At 47.5% G+C, this 19700-nt stretch overlaps 1 protein-coding gene across 7 annotated transcripts in view; it reads right to left on the bottom strand.

Annotated features, from left to right (window-relative positions):
• The window catches only part of vav2 (vav 2 guanine nucleotide exchange factor), a 188033-nt gene that overhangs the window by 166618 nt on the left and 1715 nt on the right, over nucleotides 1–19700 (bottom strand). For 5 of the 7 annotated variants that reach the window (XM_059638204.1, XM_059638207.1, XM_059638205.1 and 2 more), the window contains exon 1: nucleotides 4260–5214. The exons of the other annotated variants lie outside the window; for them this stretch is intronic. In XM_059638204.1, the coding sequence (XP_059494187.1) occupies nucleotides 4260–4463 (204 nt within the window). In that variant the 5' untranslated portion in view covers nucleotides 4464–5214. Of the gene's footprint in view, nucleotides 1–4259; nucleotides 5215–19700 lie in introns of those variants that run through there. 7 annotated transcript variants of the gene reach the window in all.

The raw sequence follows: 19700 nt of genomic DNA, 5'->3' as shown, positions 1-19700 counted from the left end.
AAATGGCAGGGCATGCTCGAGGGGCCAGATGGCCTGCTCCTAGTTCCTATGTTCTTATGTTCAAAGAGCTGGCGAGGTAGAACTTTTCCTTACAGTGTAAAAGCAGTGTCTTTTCATCTCTGTATTTTTAATTGTGGACTGAAATGGGAAAAGGACTGTTTTAAAACTAATGATTGCTGCACATTGAAAAGCAGGTTACCTGATACGCATATGTGCTGTTTACGCATCTGCTTGTTCAAGCAATGAAGAGCTGGAAACTATGGCCTGTGTATGAATGGAGATTTGGTCAGCTACAGGCAGCTGATTTTGGTGGACTAGAGGCCCACTATCAATGAGAAAGGCCTCCTACCTGCCAACAATGTCAATTGCTGCCAAGTACCTGAACAACTTGGGGGTGTAAATGTTTGGGACAAAAGCCATTGAGCCTCTGGAAGAAAAGCAGCTTTTTTACACTTTGCAGTAAGAAGCATTTCCTGCTGCAGGATAGCCAGTTTATTTCCCCTAATTGCTGTAAGCTGTGAATTCTAATTAATAAATGAGAGACTTTATAATTATGGACCAGTCACCTATGCCTCCTGTAAACAAGTACCTCAAGAAGGAAGACTGAGAAACTGTATTCTGATAAGCAAAAGGACCATCTCAGCAACACTGTAGTCAATGAATGGTTTTCTCAGACTTTCTGTCAGAGTCAAAAAAAAATGGGTGTTATGTCTCGCTGCATATGGTTCTGTAATCAGGTTGCTTTATGAGTGAGTTTGATTTTTAAACCAGTAGAGTGATCATTGAACCACAGATGCATAACATCTATTACACACTGTCAACCTGGGTCTAAAAGACGTTACATTGGAGAATTCTGCATGCCTTTAAAAATCTTTAACTTTTGTGATGACTGTAAGAATAGTGGGGCATGATTTTTCGACCATTACCCCAGTGAGAGATGGCAGTAGTGTCAGAGCAGTAATTTCTTCTGCAACATCCAAGGCACAAACCCTTCGGAGCTCCATCTGGCAAGTTTCCCCGTTCTGTGTCGTATGACAAACGGAAACCTCCAGATAACTATGTGAACTCCCCATAAGAACGAATACCCCTAAGTGAAGGGAAATTGTCTTAACTTCAACACCCAATGGCCCTAGTGGAAGATGGATTATGTAAACTGTAACAGAACAGGGTTTGGCAAAAAGGAGTCCCTGTGCAGGTAAATACATCACAGCCAGTCAGAGTGTGGCTAGTGGGCTACAGGAGGCTCAGTATTACACCACAGGAGCAAGAACGAAAGAAAAACAGTCCCATGAGGAGTAATGCAATCGCTGCAGATCATTCACCAACATATCCCATGAACAGGACGTGTCAGACACAGTTTGTAATCTTTATTATTTTTAACAGTGATTTCAGTTAACCAAAGGCTGCGCCCCAGATCACCTCAAATTTTCAGCAGACATTAAGACACCACCTTCTCCAACTAAACACCAGGGCGAGGTGTAGACTATCAGCAGGACCTTGGCAGTTAGTTTCCCTGAACTCTCAAAACCTGAACAAGGAGCCAAGTTTAAATTTCCCATCTCTCTCCAGTATCACATTTTCCTAATGTTCCCAAAACAACTCCTGCACGAACGTATGCATGTAACAATTAGCAATTCATTTCGAGACTGTTCAACACTCAATAACTGAGTCACAGTGTCACAAACAGGCTAGCAAAATAACTTAGCAACAAAGAGCTAAAAACTACACCAACCACCACAGAAAGCTCAAGATGATCAAATTACTTCAACCCTCAGATTTTGAAACAGATCTGTCTCCACAAATACTGTTCCCGTGTTAAACTGTGACAGACCTGCCACAGTCCACTGCCCAACCAAATGTGGTGAGGTTACAGAGCATCTTTTACTGCAGGTTCATCATCCCTCAATAGACAGGGAGTCACAATGTAGCAATCACAGCAATTAAACTACTCCCAATAATTACTCAGTTTGATCCAGCAAGGAACCAATTCACCACCACCTTGACTCCAACCAACCGCAAATATTACAGTTATCACATGGAGAATTAATCTCTTCTTCCATTACCAAGGCCAATCACTGGGAAACTGCTGGAACACCATCATTTCAGAATACAACCTTATGAACCGCCCTATAATCACAGCATCCCACTACGCCACCCCCCTCAGATTGGGAGCCATCCCATTAAGGGGCTCTGCCTTGTTACAGAGTGACTTCCTGTTACAAAGTGCAGCACTCACGACAAACCATCCTGTCAAAATATAAAACATTGAAAATGGTTTCTCCTGGTTTCAACCATCAAGTCACTAATTATCGGGCAGTGGAATGAAGATTAAGTTCAGTCATCCTGACATTATGCAACAATACGAAGCACTCAGCAAGCAACCTGATCCCTTTAAGCCAACCATTAAGGCTTCAAAATTGAATCAACCTGTTCTTATAATCAATGGATAATTCACATTCCTGCAAGGGACACTGAATGACCGAGGATGAGACTGAGTCATTGACACAGGCTTCCATGGATACAGTGATCAATGCCAGTACAACTGATCGCTCATGATGCCTAGAACCTTTTCAGAGATTCTTAGTGAGGAGAGGGTCAGTCAGCACCTTGATACCAGTCAGCTAGTTATTTCCCTTGTGAGAGGATCATATGAACACATGAAGAATTACCAGCAGTCATCTATAGCATTTCTTCATTGCCTCCAATACAATTATACCCCTCTTTAAAATGAAAAGTCCACAACTCTCTGCAGTATGTGGTCTCAGACATGCTCTGTACAATTACAGCAAGACTTTTCCTTTTTTATACTCCATTCCTCCTTCTATTACATATGAAAATGTACAAACATATAAATTAGGAGCAGTAGGAGACCATTCAATCCTTTGAGCCTGCTCTATTATTCAATAAAATCACAGCTGATCTGTTTGTTTTGAATTCCACATTCCCATCCATCCCTGATAACCTTTGATTCACTGTTTAATAAGAATCTACCTGCTCTGCCTTAAATGTTCAATAGCCCCACCTCTACTGGCATCTGAGACAGAGAGTTCCAAAGTCACATAGCCCTCAGAAATAAAAGATTCCCTTCATTTCTGTCCTAAAAAGTGTTCCCTAATTCTCAAATAGTGCCTCCTATTCAAGAGGAAACATTCTTTCCACATCCACCTTGTCTAGCCCAGGACCAGAAAGAGAGTAATTGGCTGTTGGCCCCCTCAAGCCTGCTCTGCCATTCATGGCTGATCTAACATTCCTCATATCCATTTTCCTGCCTTTTGCCCAGAACCCCTTATCTCCCCCACAGATCAAAAATCTCTGTATTCAGGATCTTAAACACTTCAAACAAGTCACTTCACATTCTTCAAAGTCAGAACTAGAAAGTCCAGCCTGACCACATTTCCACATAAGACAATCTACTTATTCTAGGTATCAATCTAGTGAACCTCCTCAAACATATTTACAATCTTCCCAAAATAAAATGATCAAAATGGCACACAGTATTTGAGACTTGATCTCACCAATAATCTGCATAGATGAAATAACAACTTCACCTTTATAAAACCAAACCTACTGCAGATCCTAGAAATTACAAACAAGAAACAGAAATTGCTGGAAAAACTCAGCAGATTGAGGAAGCATCACTGGACCAGAAACATTAACTCTGCTTTTCCCTCACAGATGCCGCCAGACCTGCTGAACTTTTTCAACAATTTTTCTGTTTTTGTTTCTAATCTCACTTATGTTTTTTTCTGATGAAGAGTCTAGGCCCGAAACATCAGCTTTTCTGCTCCTAAGATGCTGCTTGGCCTGTGTTCATCCAGGTCTACACCTTGTTATCTCACTTTCATGTTTGGTTCCTCTCATAATAGAGAGTAGTATCCCATTAACTCTACCTCCACTCTTAAATTATTTTTGATCCAGAGTTATCATTCTCATTTCAAATCCTATCAGGTGCTGAAAGTGGTGCACAGGATCATGTTTACCCCAGGGAACTGTTCTAAGACCACACTCTTTCAACTCTAGTCGAGTTGCCCAGAAAACAACCTGATACTTTTGACCCACTACCAGCATCTTATACAAACAAACATTTTTCTGAAGGGTTCCAATCCAAAACCTCAACTTTCCTGCTCCTCTGATCCTGCCTGGCCTGCTCTGTTCCTCCAGCTCCATACTGCGTTGTCTCTGATTCCAACATCTGCAGTTCTTGTTCTCTCTGTCATCTCTCTCCAGATTTTCCCCTCACTCCCACAACTAAGTCTTACCTGTGACATCTGTGGTCTGAAATTGATGTCCTTCAGTTCAATGGAACCAGGGCTCAGGTTGTGCAGAAGTTGACACAGCAGTACCCCATCCCTCAAAGCCTGCGCCAAGTCAAAGACCTGAGCCGCTGGCCACACTACACGGTGATTTGGGGGTAACACCTTGGAATCAATGAGCCAGCGGCCACACTGCCTCCACTCCTCCATCCTGCAGTCAGGTTTCGTGAGAACACAGTCACAATATCGTGGGGGAGGGGAGGGGAGAGGGGTCACAAAGGTAAATAAGGCGGGGGGGACAGAAGAATAGTAAATGTAGAAGCAAGGAGTGACGGAGTGAAAGTGTAAGGGAAGGGATGAAAAATGGAAGGGGTGAGGGAGAGAGGGAATGAGGGACAGAGGGAATGTGGAGTGAGCTCGATGGGATGGGGGTGGAGTGGAAAGCGAGTCCGGTTTGAAGCGGAGTAGATCCAACGCGGGGGCGAGGGTCCGGGGAATCACTGCTGCTGGGAGCAATGTTTTGGGCTGGAGCACGCTCCCAGGCCACGGAGGAACCCTGAGCGGGGCCAGAGCCGATCCTCGGTCACTCCCTCCCGGCGGATACAATGTAGCTGCGGTGGCGGCTCGCTCTGTAACTTTGTATCAGGGACTGAAGGCGCGGGTGCGAGCTGCAGCGGGAGCGAACAAGCAGCGGACACCCGCTAACGCTGCGCGCCCCCAGGCCACACTGCGCAGCTGCAGCTAGCGCCGTGCTCTGATTTACCGGGATCAGGTAGAGTTCCGGGGCCATGTATTCGTTTCAAGCGCTGTTCAAAGTCCTCATCCCAGCCTCACCGTGACTAAAACATAACAGAATGGTTCCATGGGAACTGGCCACTCAGCCCATCGTCTCTGTGCTAGCAGACTGCAAGACCAACAGGTTCCCAGTTCCCACCGTCCCCCATTTCCCTGAGCCCTACAAGACGCCTCGCTTAAGAGAATGATCAAATTCCTCCTCAGAGAAGATTAAAATCTTCTGGCACCACGTTCTTCACGCGGTGCTATCCACATTCCAACCACAAGGTCCGCATGTACTAAGGGCACCGCTCTATCAACACACTAGAAATGTTGGAAGGAGGACATTAAGACTTTTATCATGCCTTACTTTGACTTGGAAGGTCATAAGTTTAAAGGGACTATGATCTATTTGCTGTTTACATAAAATGTGACTTGGAAAAGCAGAATCCAGCATAGCTTTGAAAAAGTCAAGGGTGCAGTTTTATTGTTTTAATTGTGCAGTAAACAAACCTGGAAACCTTTACTGTATAAAAGTAGGAAAATATTGCTGCAACTGTACGAGGCATGAGTGAGACTGCAGTATTACATACAATTTTGATTCCTTAAAAGGGGGATCAAATATAGTTGCATTGGAGGCTATTGAGAGGAGTTTCACTAATTGGATTCCAGAGATGAGCGGATTTGTCTGATGAAGGGAAATTGATTAGTTTGGGCCTATGTTGTCTGGTGTATAGTAAAATGACAGGAGATGTAATTAACTCTTATAAGTAAATAGAGAAAGCAAATGTAAAGTGTGGGGCAATCGAAAATGAGAGATCATAGTTTCAGGATAAGGGGTAGCAGATTTAAAACAGAAATGAGGAGAAATTACTTTTCCCAAAGGATCGTGAATCTGTGGAATTCACTACCCTAGGGTGGAACATTACATAATTTTAAGGAAGAGATAGGTAGATTTTAACTAGTAATGTGTTGAACGTTTATGGAGAGTGAGCAGGAAAGGGGAGTCGAGATAATGGGAACTGCAGATGCTGGAGAATCTGAGATAACAAAGTGGGGAGCTGGACGAACACAGCAGGCCAAGCAGCATCTTAGGAGCACAAAAACTGACATTTCCGGTCTAGACTCTTCATCAGGAAAGGGGAGTTGATGCTAAGATGAGATCAGATAAAAATGGCAAAGCAGGCATGAGGGATTAAATTGCCTACACCTGCCCCTAGACCTTATATACCTGTGGTTCCATGCTGCCTATGCCTAACAACAGCCTCTAGAGTGAGGTACTGAGTGTTTTTTGTTAGTACAGACATTGAAACTGTGGATAGTTGCCAGAGAAATATTCAAGGATAAATAGTACTGTATCTATCTTTCTCTCTGTCAGGAAGAATCAAATTTGGACGTGAAAGAATTCTCTTTGTCAGTGAAGTCGGATGAAAAACAAAATAAACTTTTAAAGAGCAAGATTCTTAACTCTTACTCAGCTGAATCTGAAAAACAGTCAGATGGCTTTTCATTATTGTATCGCTGTCAGCATCAGAGCTCAACAACAGGAATTTGAAGGAACTGTGAGAAGTCCATCTATTTTTGTCATCTGAATTCACTCCTTGATTTACAAGGGTGTTTTTGTGTCTATTCCCCTTTTATCCATATTTTTTCCCCATTATGGCTCTGCAGAGTCATGTATTTCTTTGTTCAGTCCATGTCTGTATACAGTTTAATTCCACTTGTTTGAAGAATCATTTTGCCTGTAATAAAGTGTAATTTTGCTTTTTTTAGAAAAGCGTAGTGAAAGCCCCTTGCTCTAGTTAAGAGTAATAATAAGAAACAAATTAATCATTTTTGATACTTCAATAAGATAGTTGCACTTTTGTTATGGCTCATGGAGGTATGGGACTTGGAAGGTAAAACAAAAGAACATAATATTATTTGAATAGGAAAAAACAGCTACAGAAAGCTGTAACTGTAAGCATCTTGGGGGCTTCTGCATGAAACACAGAAAGGTAGCACACAGGAACAGCAGGGAATCAGGAAGACAAATAGAATGTTGGCCCTTATTTCAAGGGGTTTGGACTATAAGAGTAGGGAAGTTTTACTGCAACTGACAGACTGCTGGTGAGAGCACATGTGGAGTTTTGGTCCCATTATTTAAGGTGAGATATCATGTCGTTGGAGGCAGTTCACAGAAGGTTCACTCGGATGATCCTTGGTAATGGAGGGATTGCCTACTGAGCAAAGGCTGAACAGGTTGGGACTCACTGAAATTTAGAAAAACGAGAGGTAATCATGTTGAAACATACAGGATTCTTAAGGGGCTTGAATGGGTAAATGACTAGAGAAAATTTCCCTCATGGGAGAATATGGGACCTAAGGGTATGGTCTTAGAATGAAGGGTGACAATTTAAGACTGAGATGAGGAAGAATTCTTCTCTCAGAAGGTCGTGAGTCTTCTGAACTCCTTGCCACAGAGATCTGTGAGACTCTGCATGTATTTAAGGCTGAGAGAGATAGATTCTTAATCAGTAAAGGATCAAGGGTTATAGGAAAAACACAGGAAAGTAGAAGTGAGGAATGTTGTAAGGAAATGGGGATGTTCACTAATATTGCATTATGTTCTGCACCATTCATGGTTCCTCAGATACTGAAGCAATCTGAAGTGATTGGAACCATGTGGATCTCCTTGACTTTGAGATCCTTGGTTGAATTTGTTAACTTTGGCCAATCAGGAAGCCCTAGCTTACCAAATAAACAGGGGATTTACAATCTCCTCAGTTCAGGGACTGACTTGAGCAGACTGTACACATGTACATAAAAGGTGATTTGGTAGTAGGGTACTGGCCTCTGTGCAGTTATTTCACAGTCCATATCCAAATGCAGCAAGACCAGGACAATATCCAGGCCTCGACTGAAAAGCAGCAAGTAATATTCACATTACACAATGTTAGGCTGCTCCACTAAGAGAGAATCTAACCATTCCCCCTATCCTTGACATTCATTGGTGAGAACACCAATGAACCACTTCCATCTAGAAGGACAAGGGCAGCAAATAATGGGAACACCATCAACTGCAAGTTCCCCTCCATGCCAGTCGCCACCCTGGCTTGGAAATACATCACTGTTACTTCCATTTCACTGGGTCAAAATGCTGAAATTTCCTTTCTAACAGCATTGTTGGTCTACCTGCACCCATCAGGCAGCGGTGCGAATGACACCAACTTCCCAAGGTGGAATAAAATTAAATTCCTTACATTTATCACATCCAATCGAATGACTTTTCAACTTTAAATGTAGTCAGTTTTCTCATTCTGTGTTTTTATTCATGTTTCGGCCCATCAGTGTTTCAACTACATCCTCTTTCACTGTGACTTTGTCAGTAACATTTTAAATACACACAAAACATTGGGAGTTAGAGTTGGCCATTTGGCCCCCTCAAGCCTGAAGTCCACATTACTACAACTCATTTTGTCTATTGTCTATTGTCTATTATTATATATTCCCTCACAACACACAACAACATTCCACTTCTTCTAAACTAACATGTACCAGGACACACAAATCCCATGTACCACAGGATTCTGCAGTCTCTCTCCATTTGAATAACCATGTTGCTTTTCTGTTCTTCCAATTAAAATGGATTTCCTCATATTTTCCCATGCCTTTTCACTTAGCCTAGCTAAATCTCTTTGTAGCCTCTTTATGTCTTCATCACAACCTACTTTCTTACCTATTTTTGAGTTATAAACAAATTTTACAACCATATAGAATATAGAACAATACAGTGCAGAACAGGCCCTTCGGCCCTCGATGTTGTGCCGACCTGTGAACTAATCTAAGCCCCTCCCCCTACACTATCCCATCATTATCCATATGCTTATCCAACAACTGTTTAAATGCCCCTCATGTGGCTGAGTTAACTTGGCAGACAGGGCGTTCCAGGCCCTTACCACTCTCTGAGTAAAGAACCTGCCTCTGACATCTGTCTTAAATCTATCACTCCTCAATTTGTAGCTATGCCCCCTCGTACAAGCTGAAGTCATCATCCTCTGAAAAAGAGTCTCACTGTCCACCCCATCTAATCCTCTGATCATCTTGTATGTCTCTATTAAATCCCCTCTTAGCCTCCTTCTCTCCAATGAGAACAGACCCAAGTACCTCAGCCTTTCTTCATAGGGCCTGCGCTCCAGACCAGGCAACATCCTGGTAAATCTCCTCTGCACCTTTTCTAATGCTTCCACATCCTTCCTGTAATGGGGCGACCAGAACTGCACACAATATTCCAAATGAGGCTGCACGAACGTTTTGTACATTTGCAGCATGACATCACGGCTCCAGAACTCAATTCCTCTACCAATGAAACCTAACACACCATAAGCCTTCTTAACAGCACTATCAACCTGGGTGGCAACTTTCAGGGATCGATGTACATGGACACCAAGATTCCTCTGCACATCCACATGACCAAGAATCTTTCCAATGACCTGGTATTCTGCCTTCCTATTATTCCTCCCAAAGTGAATCACTTCACATTTATCCGCATTGAACTCCATTTGCCACCTTTCAGCCCAATTCTGCAGTTTATCCAAGTCTCCCTGCAACCTGCAACATCCTTCCACACTGTCCACCACTCCACTGACTTTAGTGTCATCTGCAAACTTACTAACCCATCCACCTATGCCTGCATCCAAGTCATTTGTAAAAATGACAGAGATAATGGGAACTGCAGATGCTGGAGAATTCCAAGATAATAAAATGTGAGGCTGGATGAACACAGCAGGCCAAGCAGCATCTCAGGAGCACAAAAGCTGACGTTTCGGGCCTAGACCCTTCATCAGAGAGGGGGATGGGGGGAGGGAACTGGAATAAATAGGGAGAGAGGGGGAGGCGGACCGAAGATGGAGAGTAAAGAAGATAGGTGGAGAGAGTGTAGGTGGGGAGGTAGGGAGGGGATAGGTCAGTCCAGGGAAGACGGACAGGTCAAGGAGGTGGGATGAGGTTAGTAGGTAGCTGGGGGTGCGGCTTGGGGTGGGAGGAAGGGATGGGTGGGAGGAAGAACCGGTTAGGGAGGCAGAGACAGGTTGGACTGGTTTTAGGATGCAGTGGGTGGGGGGGAAGAGCTGGGCTGGTTGTGTGGTGCAGTGGGGGGAGGGGACGAACTGGGCTGGTTTAGGGATGCAGTAGGATAAGGGGAGATTTTGAAACTGGTGAAGTCCACATTGATACCATATGGCTGCAGGGTTCCCAGGCGGAATATGAGTTGCTGTTCCTGCAACCTTCGGGTGGCATCATTGTGGCACTGCAGGAGGCCCATGATGGACATGTCATCTAGAGAATGGGAGGGGGAGTGGAAATGGTTTGCGACTGGGAGGTGCAGTTGTTTGTTGCGGACTGAGCGGAGGTGTTCTGCAAAGCGGTCCCCAAGCCTCCGCTTGGTTTCCCCAATGTAGAGGAAGCCGCACCGGGTACAGTGGATGCAGTATACCACATTGGCAGATGTGCAGGTGAACCTCTGCTTAATGTGGAATGTCATCTTGGGGCCTGGGATGGGGGTGAGGGAGGAGGTGTGGGGACAAGTGTAGCATTTCCTGCGGTTGCAGGGGAAGGTGCCGGGTGTGGTGGGGTTGGAGGGCAGTGTGGAGCGAACAAGGGAGTCACGGAGAGAGTTGTCTCTCCGGAAAGCTGACAGGGGAGGGGATGGAAAAATGTCTTGGGTGGTGGGGTCGGATTGTAAATGGCGGAAGTGTCGGAGGATAATGCGTTGTATCCGGAGGTTGGTAGGGTGGTGTGTGAGAACGAGGGGGATCCTCTTGGGGCGGTTGTGGCGGGGGCGGGGTGTGAGGGATGTGTTGCGGGAAATACGGGAGACGCGGTCAAGGGCGTTCTCGATCACTGTGGGGGGAAAGTTGCGGTCCTTGAAGAACTTGGACATCTGGGATGTGCGGGAGTGGAATGTCTTATCGTGGGAGCAGATGCGGCGGAGGCGGAGGAATTGGGAATAGGGGATGGAATTTTTGCAGGAGGGTGGGTGGGAGGAGGTGTATTCCAGGTAGCTGTGGGAGTCGGTGGGCTTGAAATGGACATCAGTTACAAGCTGGTTGCCTGAGATGGAGACTGAGAGGTCCAGGAAGGTGAGGGATGTGCTGGAGATGGCCCAGGTGAACTGAAGGTTGGGGTGGAAGGTGTTGGTGAAGTGGATGAACTGTTCGAGCTCCTCTGGGGAGCAAGAGGCGGCGCCGATACAGTCATCAATGTACCGGAGGAAGCGGTGGGGTTTGGGGCCTGTGTAGGTGCGGAAGAGGGACTGTTCCACGTAACCTACAAAGAGGCAGGCATAGCTGGGGCCCATGGCCACCCCCTTAGTCTGTAGGAAGTGGGAGGAGTCAAAAGAGAAGTTGTTGAGTGTGAGGACGAGTTCAGCTAGGTGGATGAGAGTGTGGGTGGAGGGGGACTGGTCGGGCCTGCGGGACAGGAAGAAGCGGAGGGCCTTGAGGCCATCTCCATGCGGAATGCAGGTGTACAGGGACTGGACGTCCATGGTGAATATGAGGTGTTGGGGGCCAGGGAATTGGAAGTCCTGGAGGAGGTGGAGGGCGTGGGTGGTGTCACGGACGTAGGTGGGGAGTTCCTGGACCAAAGGGGAGAAAATGGAGTCCAGATAGGTGGAGATGAGTTCGGTGGGGCAGGAGCAGGCTGAGACGATGGGTCGACCAGGGCAGGCAGGTTTGTGGATTTTGGGAAGAAGATAGAAACGGGCCGTGCAGGGTTGGGGAACAATGAGGTTGGAGGCTGTGGGTGGGAGGTCCCCTGTGGTGATGAGGTCGTGAATGGTGTTGGAGATGATGGTTTGGTGCTCGGGTGTGGGGTCATGATCGAGGAGGCGGTAGGAGGTGGTGTCGGAGAGTTGGCGTCTGGCCTCGGCGATGTAGAGGTCAGTGCGCCATACTACCACTGCGCCACCCTTGTCTGCGGGTTTGATGGTGAGGTTGGGGTTGGAGCGGAGGGAGCGGAGGGCTGCCCGTTCTGCGGGGGAGTCAAACAGCAGTAGTCCCAAAACAGATCCTTGAGGCACACCACTAGTAACCGGACTCCAGGCTGAATATTTTCCATCAACCACCACTGGTTGCCTTCTTACAGAAACCCAGTTTCTAATCCAAACTGCTAAATCTCCCTCAATCCCGTGCCTCTGTATTTTCTCCAATAGCCTACCATGTGGAACCTTATCAAAGGCTTTACTGAAGTCCATGTACACCACATCAACTGCCCTTCCCTCATCCACATGCTTGGTCGCCTTCTCAAAAAACTCAGTGAGGTTTGTGAGACACGACCTGCCCTTGATGAATCCATGCTGACTATCTCCAATCAAATTGTTGCTTGCTAGATGATTATAAATCCTATCTCTTATAATCCCTTCCAAAATTTTTCCTCCAACAGACATAAGGCTCACAGGTTTATAATTACCTGGGTCACCCTACTGCCCTTTTTGAACAAGGGCACAACATTTGCAATCCTCCAGTCCTCTGGTACTAAACCTGCAGACAATGAGACTCAAAGATTAAGGCCAAAGGCTCCGTCACCTCGTCCCTAGCTTCCCAGACAATCCTCGGAAAAATCCCATCCGGCCCAGGGGATTTATCTACCTTGACACCTTCCAGAATTGATAATACCTCCTCCTTACTAACCTTAATCCTTTCAATTCTAGTAGCCCGTAATTCAGTCATCTTCTCTACAATATTCTCCTGTTCCTCAGTGAAAACAGATGAGAAATAATCATTTAGCACCTCTCCAATCTCCACAGGGTCCACACACAACTTCCCACTTCTGTCTTTGACTGGCCCTACTCCTACCCTAGTTATCCTCTTATTCCTCACATACCTATAGAAAGCTTTAGGGTTCTCCTTTATTTTACCTGCCAGTGTCTGCTCATGTCCCCCCCGTTGTTCTTCTTAACTCTCTCCTTAAATCCTTCCTAGCTAATCTGTAACTCTCCATCGCCTCATCTGAACCATCTCTTCTCATCGTCACATAAGTCTCCCTCTTCCGCTTAACAAGAGATACAATTTCTTTAGTAAACTACGGTTCCCTTACCTTATCGCTTCCTCCCTGCATGACAGGGACACACCTATCAAGGACACGCATGATCTGTTCCTTAAACCAGCTCCACATTTCGATTGTCCCCATCCCCTGCATTTTGCTAACCCATTCTATGCCTCCTAAGTCTTGCCTAATCGCACTATAATTGCCCTTCCCCCACCTATAACTCTTGCCCTGTGGCATGTTCCTATCCCTTTCCATTGCTAAAGTAAACATAACCGAATTATGGTCACTCTCTCCAAAGTATTCACCTACCACTAAATCAAACACCTGGCCTGGTTCATTACCAAGTACCAGATCCAGTGTGGCCTCCCCTCTTGTCAGCCCTTTGACATACTGAATCAGGAAACTCTCCTGCACACATCGGACAAAAACTGAACCATCTGACATACTAGAGTTATAGCATTTTCAGTCAATGTTAGGGAAGTTAAAGTCTCCCATAATGACCACCCTGTTCTTTTCACTCCTGCCCAGAATAGTTTTGCCGATCCTCTCCTCCACATCCCTGGAACTTTACGGGGGCCTATAAAAAGCTCCCAGCAGTGTGACCTCTCGTCTCCTGTTTCTGACCTCAGCCCATACCACCTCGGTAGACGAGTCCTCATCAAAAGTTCTTTCAGCCACCGTTATACTGTCCTTGTCCAACAAAGCCACACCTCCCCCTCTTTTACCACCTTCCCTGACCTTATTGAAAGATTTAAACCCTGGAACCTGCAACATCCATTCCTGACCCTGCTCTATCCATGTCTCCGAAATGACCACAACATCAAAGTTCCAGGTACCTATCCATGCTGCAAACTCATCTACCTTATTCCGGATACTCCTGGTGTTAAAGTAGACACACTTCAATCCAGCTTGCTGTCTGCCAGCACACTCCTGTGACAGTAAGATCCTGTCCATGCCCTCCCTACGCTCATCCTCCTGTGTATTAGAACTACACCTCAGTTTCCCATCCCCCTTCTGAGCTAGTTTAAATCCACCCAAATAGCACTAGCAAATTTCCCACCCGGGATATTAGCGCCCCTCTGGTTCAAGTGGAGACCATCCTGTTCGTAGAGGTCCCACCTTCCCCAGAATGAGCCCCAATTGTCCAAGTACCTGAAGTCCTCCCTCCTGCACCATCCCTGCAGCCACATGTTCAGCTGAAATCTCTCCCTGTTCTTTGCCTTGCTATCACGTGGCACAGGTAACAAACCAGAGATAACCACTCTGTTTGTTCTAGCTCTCAGCTTCCACCCTAGCTCCCTGAAATCCTGCCTGACATCCCGATCCCTCTTTCTACCTATGTTGTTGGTGCCTATGTGGACCACAACTTGGGGCTGGTCACCCTCTCCCTTCAGGACCCCAAAGACACAATCCAAGACATCACGGACCCTGGCACCTGGGAGGCAACACACCAACCGTGAGTCTCTTTCGTTCCCGGCAAACCTTCTATCAGTCCCTCTAACTATTGAGTCCCCAATGACTATCACTCTCTTCCTATCCCCCCTTCCCTTCTTTGCAAGAGGGACAGACTCTGTGCCAGAGACCTGCACCCAACTGCATGCCCCTGGTAAGTCATCCCCCCCAACAGTATCCAAAACGGTCTACTTGTTTTTCAGGGGAACGACCACAGGGGATCCCTGCACTGATTGCTTTTTCCCCCTTCTAACAGTTACCCAGCTTTCTTCACGCTTAGGAGTAACTACTTCCCTGTAACTCTTGTCTATCACTGACTCTGCCTCCCGAATGATCCGAAGTTCATCCAGCTCCCACTCTGGGATATATTTGGTATCTTCATACAAAATAATGAGAGTATAGATAGAGTTAGTAGTAGTTGTCTGTTTCTCTTGGATGGGGGATTTCAAGACTGGGGACACATTTTTAAGGGGAGAAGAGGGAGATTTTAAAAAGACATGAGAGGCATTTTTGTACATAAAAGCTGGTTTGCATGTGCAGTTAACTTCCTGAGGAAGTGGTAGATGCAGGTACAATTACAACATTTAAAAGACATTTGGATAAGTACAGGAATACAAAAGGTTTGGGGGTATTTGGGCCAGGACCAGGTAGGCAGGACTACTTTGTTTGGGATTATTTAAGTAAGGCGTTTGATAAGGTTCCCCATGGTAGGCTCATGCAGAAGGTAACGATGCATGGGGTAGGGGGAAATGTGGCAGATTGAATTCAGAATTGGCTGACCCTTAGAAAACAAAGGGTAGTAATGGACGGAAAATATTCAACATGGTGCTCAGTTACGAGTGGTGTACCACAAGGATCTGTTCTCAGTCCTATTCCATTTGTGATTCTTGTAAATTACTTGGATGAATGAGTGGAAGGGTGGATTAGTAAGTTTGCAGATGATACAAAAGTAGGTAGTGTGTGGACAGTGCAGAGGTCTGTTCTAGGTTACAAAGGGACATTGATAGGATGCAGAGCTGAGCTGAGAAGTGTGAGGTGATTCAATTTGGAAGGACAAACCTGAAAGCAGAATACAGGGTTAACGGAAAGATTCTTGGCAGTGTGGAGGAGCAGAGGGATCTTGGAGTTCATGTCCACAGTTCCCTGAAAGCTGCCACCCAGGTGGATAGCTTTGTTAAGAAGGGACGATGGTGTGTTAGCTTTCATTAATAGAGGGATTGAGTTCAAGAGCCGTGAATTTATGTTCCAGCGAGACACAATGCTGGTTCAGCTACATCTGGAGTATTGTGTCCAGTTCTGGTCACCTCATCACAGAAAAGATGTGGAAGCATTGGAAAAGGTGCAAAGGAGATTTACCAGGATGTTGCCTGGAATGGAGGGAAGGTCTCATGAGGAAAGGTTGAGAGCGCTAGGGCTTTTCTCTTTAGAATGACAAAGGATGAGAAGTGACTTGACCGAGGTGTACAAAATGATCAGAGGTATAGATACAGTGAACAGCCAGAGACTTTTTACTAGGGTGGAGGTAGCTATTACAAGGGGGCATAGTTTTAAAGTGAGTGGAAGTAAATATAGGAGAGACACCAGAGGTAGGTTCTTTACTCAGAGAGTGGTCGGGCGTGGAATGCATTGCCAGAGAGGGTAGTGGACTTGGCTTCATTAGGGGCATATGGATGATAGTATAAGGTAGGGGTGGAGGTTTGATAAACCTTAGGATGAGGGTAAAAGTTCGGCAAAACATCATGGGCCGAAGGGCCTGTACTGTGCTGTACTGTTCTATGTTCTCTTATGTTCAATATGGACCGAAGGGTTTGTTTCTGTGCTGTATGACTCTATGATTCTAAGTTATTGTAAAAAAATTCTTAGTAGTTGACATCTGAGATCTTTCTTAATAAAGAAAGATGCAAATGCTCTATTGGTAGATAATAAAATGTGAGGCTGGATGAACACAGCAGGGCAAGCAGCATCTCAGGAGCACAAAAGCTGACGTTTCGGGCCTAGACCCTTCATCAGAGAGGGGGATGGGGAGAGGGAACTGGAATAAATAGGGAGAGAGGGGGAGGCGGACCGAAGATGGAGAGTAAAGAAGATAGGTGGAGAGAGTGTAGGTGGGGAGGTAGGGAGGGGATAGGTCAGTCCGGGGAAGACGGACAGGTCAAGGAGGTGGGATGAGGTTAGTAGGTAGCTGGGGGTGCGGCTTGGGGTAGGAGGAAGGGATGGGTGAGAGGAAGAACAGGTTAGGGAGGCAGAGACAGGTTGGACTGGTTTTGGGATGCAGTGGGTGGGGGGGAAGAGCTGGGCTGGTTGTGTGGTGCAGTGGGGGGAGGGGACGAACTGGGCTGGTTTAGGGATGCAGTAGGGGAAGGGGAGATTTTGAAACTGGTGAAGTCCACATTGATACCATATGGCTGCAGTCTTCCCAGGTGAGTTGCTGTTCCTGCAACCTTCGGGTGGCATCATTGTGGCACTGCAGGAGGCCCATGATGGACATGTCATCTAGAGAATGGGAGGGGGGAGTGGAAATGGTTTGCGACTGGGAGGTGCAGTTGTTTGTTGCGAACTGAGCGGAGGTGTTCTGCAAAGCGGTCCCCAAGCCTCCGCTTGGTTTCCCCAATGTAGAGGAAGCCGCACCGGGTACAGTGGATGCAGTATACCACATTGGCAGATGTGCAGGTGAACCTCTGCTTAATGTGGAATGTCATCTTGGGGCCTGGGATGGGGGTGAGGGAGGAGGTGTGGGGACAGGTGTAGCATTTCCTGCGGTTGCAGGGGAAGGTGCCGGGTGTGGTGGGGTTGGAGGGCAGTGTGGAGCGAACAAGGGAGTCACGGAGAGAGTGGTCTCTCCGGAAAGCTGACAGGGGAGGGGATGGAAAAATGTCTTGGGTGGTGGGGTCGGATTGTAAATGGCGGAAGTGTCGGAGGATAATGCGTTGTATCTGGAGGTTGGTAGGGTGGTGTGTGAGAACGAGGGGAATCCTCTTGGGGCGGTTGTGGCGGGGGCGGGGTGTGAGGGATGTGTTGCGGGAAATACGGGAGACGCGGTCAAGGGCCTTCTCGATCACTGTGGGGGGAAAGTTGCGGTCCTTAAAGAACTTGGACATCTGGGATGTGCGGGAGTGGAATGTCTTATCGTGGGAGCAGATGCGGCGGAGGCGGAGGAATTGGGAATAGGGGATGGAATTTTTGCAGGAGGGTGGGTGGGAGGAGGTGTATTCTAGGTAGCTGTGGGAGTCGGTGGGCTTGAAATGGACATCAGTTACAAGCTGGTTGCCTGAGATGGAGACTGAGAGGTCCAGGAAGGTGAGGGATGTGCTGGAGCTTGCCCAGGTGAACTGAAGGTTGGGGTGGAAGGTGTTGGTGAAGTGGATGAACTGTTCGAGCTCCTCTGGGGAGCAAGAGGCGGCGCCGATACAGTCATCAATGTACCGGAGGAAGAGGTGGGGTTTGGGGCCTGTGTAGGTGCGGAAGAGGGACTGTTCCACGTAACCTACAAAGAGGCAGGCATAGCTGGGGCCCATGCGGGTGCCCATGGCCACCCACACTCTCATCCGCCTAGCTGAACTCGTCCTCACACTCAACAACTTCTCTTTTGACTCCTCCCACTTCCTACAGACTAAGGGGGTGGCCATGGGCACCCGCATGGGCCCCAGCTATGCCTGCCTCTTTGTAGGTTACGTGGAACAGTCCCTCTTCCGCACCTACACAGGCCCCAAACCCCACCTCTTCCTCCGGTACATTGATGACTGTATCGGCGCCGCCTCTTGCTCCCCAGAGGAGCTCGAACAGTTCATCCACTTCACCAACACCTTCCACCCCAACCTTCAGTTCACCTGGGCAATCTCCAGCACATCCCTCACCTTCCTGGACCTCTCAGTCTCCATCTCAGGCAACCAGCTTGTAACTGATGTCCATTTCAAGCCCACCGACTCCCACAGCTACCTAGAATACACCTCCTCCCACCCACTCTCCTGCAAAAATTCCATCCCCTATTCCCAATTCCTCCGCCTCCGCCGCATCTGCTCCCACGATAAGACATTCCACTCCCGCACATCCCAGATGTCCAAGTTCTTTAAGGACCGCAACTTTCCCCCCACAGTGATCGAGAACGCCCTTGACCGCGTCTGCCGTATTTCCCGCAACACATCCCTCACACCCCGCCCCCGCCACAACCGCCCCAAGAGGATCCCCCTCGTTCTCACACACCACCCTACCAACCTCCGGATACAACGCATTATCCTCCGACACTTCCGCCATTTACAATCCGACCCCACCACCCAAGACATTTTTCCATCCCCTCCCCTGTCAGCTTTCCGGAGAGACCACTCTCTCCGTGACTCCCTCGTTCGCTCCACACTGCCCTCCAACCCCACCACACCCGGCACCTTCCCCTGCAACCGCAGGAAATGCTACACCTGTCCCCACACCTCCTCCCTCACCCCCATCCCAGGCCCCAAGATGACATTCCACATCAAGCAGAGGTTCACCTGCACATCTGCCAATGTGGTATACTGCATCCACTGTACCCGGTGCGGCTTCCTCTACATTGGGGAAACCAAGCGGAGGCTTGGGGACCGCTTTGCAGAATACCTCCGCTCAGTTCGCAACAAACAACTGCACCTCCCAGTCGCAAACCATTTCCACTCCCCCTCCCATTCTTTAGATGACATGTCCATCATGGGCCTCCTGCAGTGCCACAATGATGCCACCCGAAGGTTGCAGGAACAGCAACTCACCTGGGAACCCTGCAGCCATATGGTATCAATGTGGACTTCACCAGTTTCAAAATCTCCCCTTCCCCTACTGCATCCCTAAACCAGCCCAGTTCGTCCCCTCCCCCCACTGCACCACACAACCAGCCCAGCTCTTCCCCCCCACCCACTGCATCCCAAAACCAGTCCAACCTGTCTCTGCCTCCCTAACCTGTTCTTCCTCTCACCCATCCCTTCCTCCTACCCCAAGCCGCACCCCCAGCTACCTACTAACCTCATCCCACCTCCTTGACCTGTCCGTCTTCCCTGGACTGACCTATCCCCTCCCTACCTCCCCACCTACACCCTCTCCACCAATCTTCTTTACTCTCCATCTTCGGTCCGCCTCCCCCTCTCTCCCTATTTATTCCAGTTCCCTCTCCCCATCCCCCTCTCTGATGAAGGGTCTAGGCCCGAAACGTCAGCTTTTGTGCTCCTGAGATGCTGC

This window comes from Stegostoma tigrinum, chromosome 29 (assembly GCF_030684315.1).
Source record: "Stegostoma tigrinum isolate sSteTig4 chromosome 29, sSteTig4.hap1, whole genome shotgun sequence".
Classification (NCBI taxonomy): domain Eukaryota; kingdom Metazoa; phylum Chordata; class Chondrichthyes; order Orectolobiformes; family Stegostomatidae; genus Stegostoma; species Stegostoma tigrinum.
The sequence above is the reverse complement of the archived record's forward strand: the minus strand, read 5'-3'. Positions and strand labels throughout refer to the sequence as shown.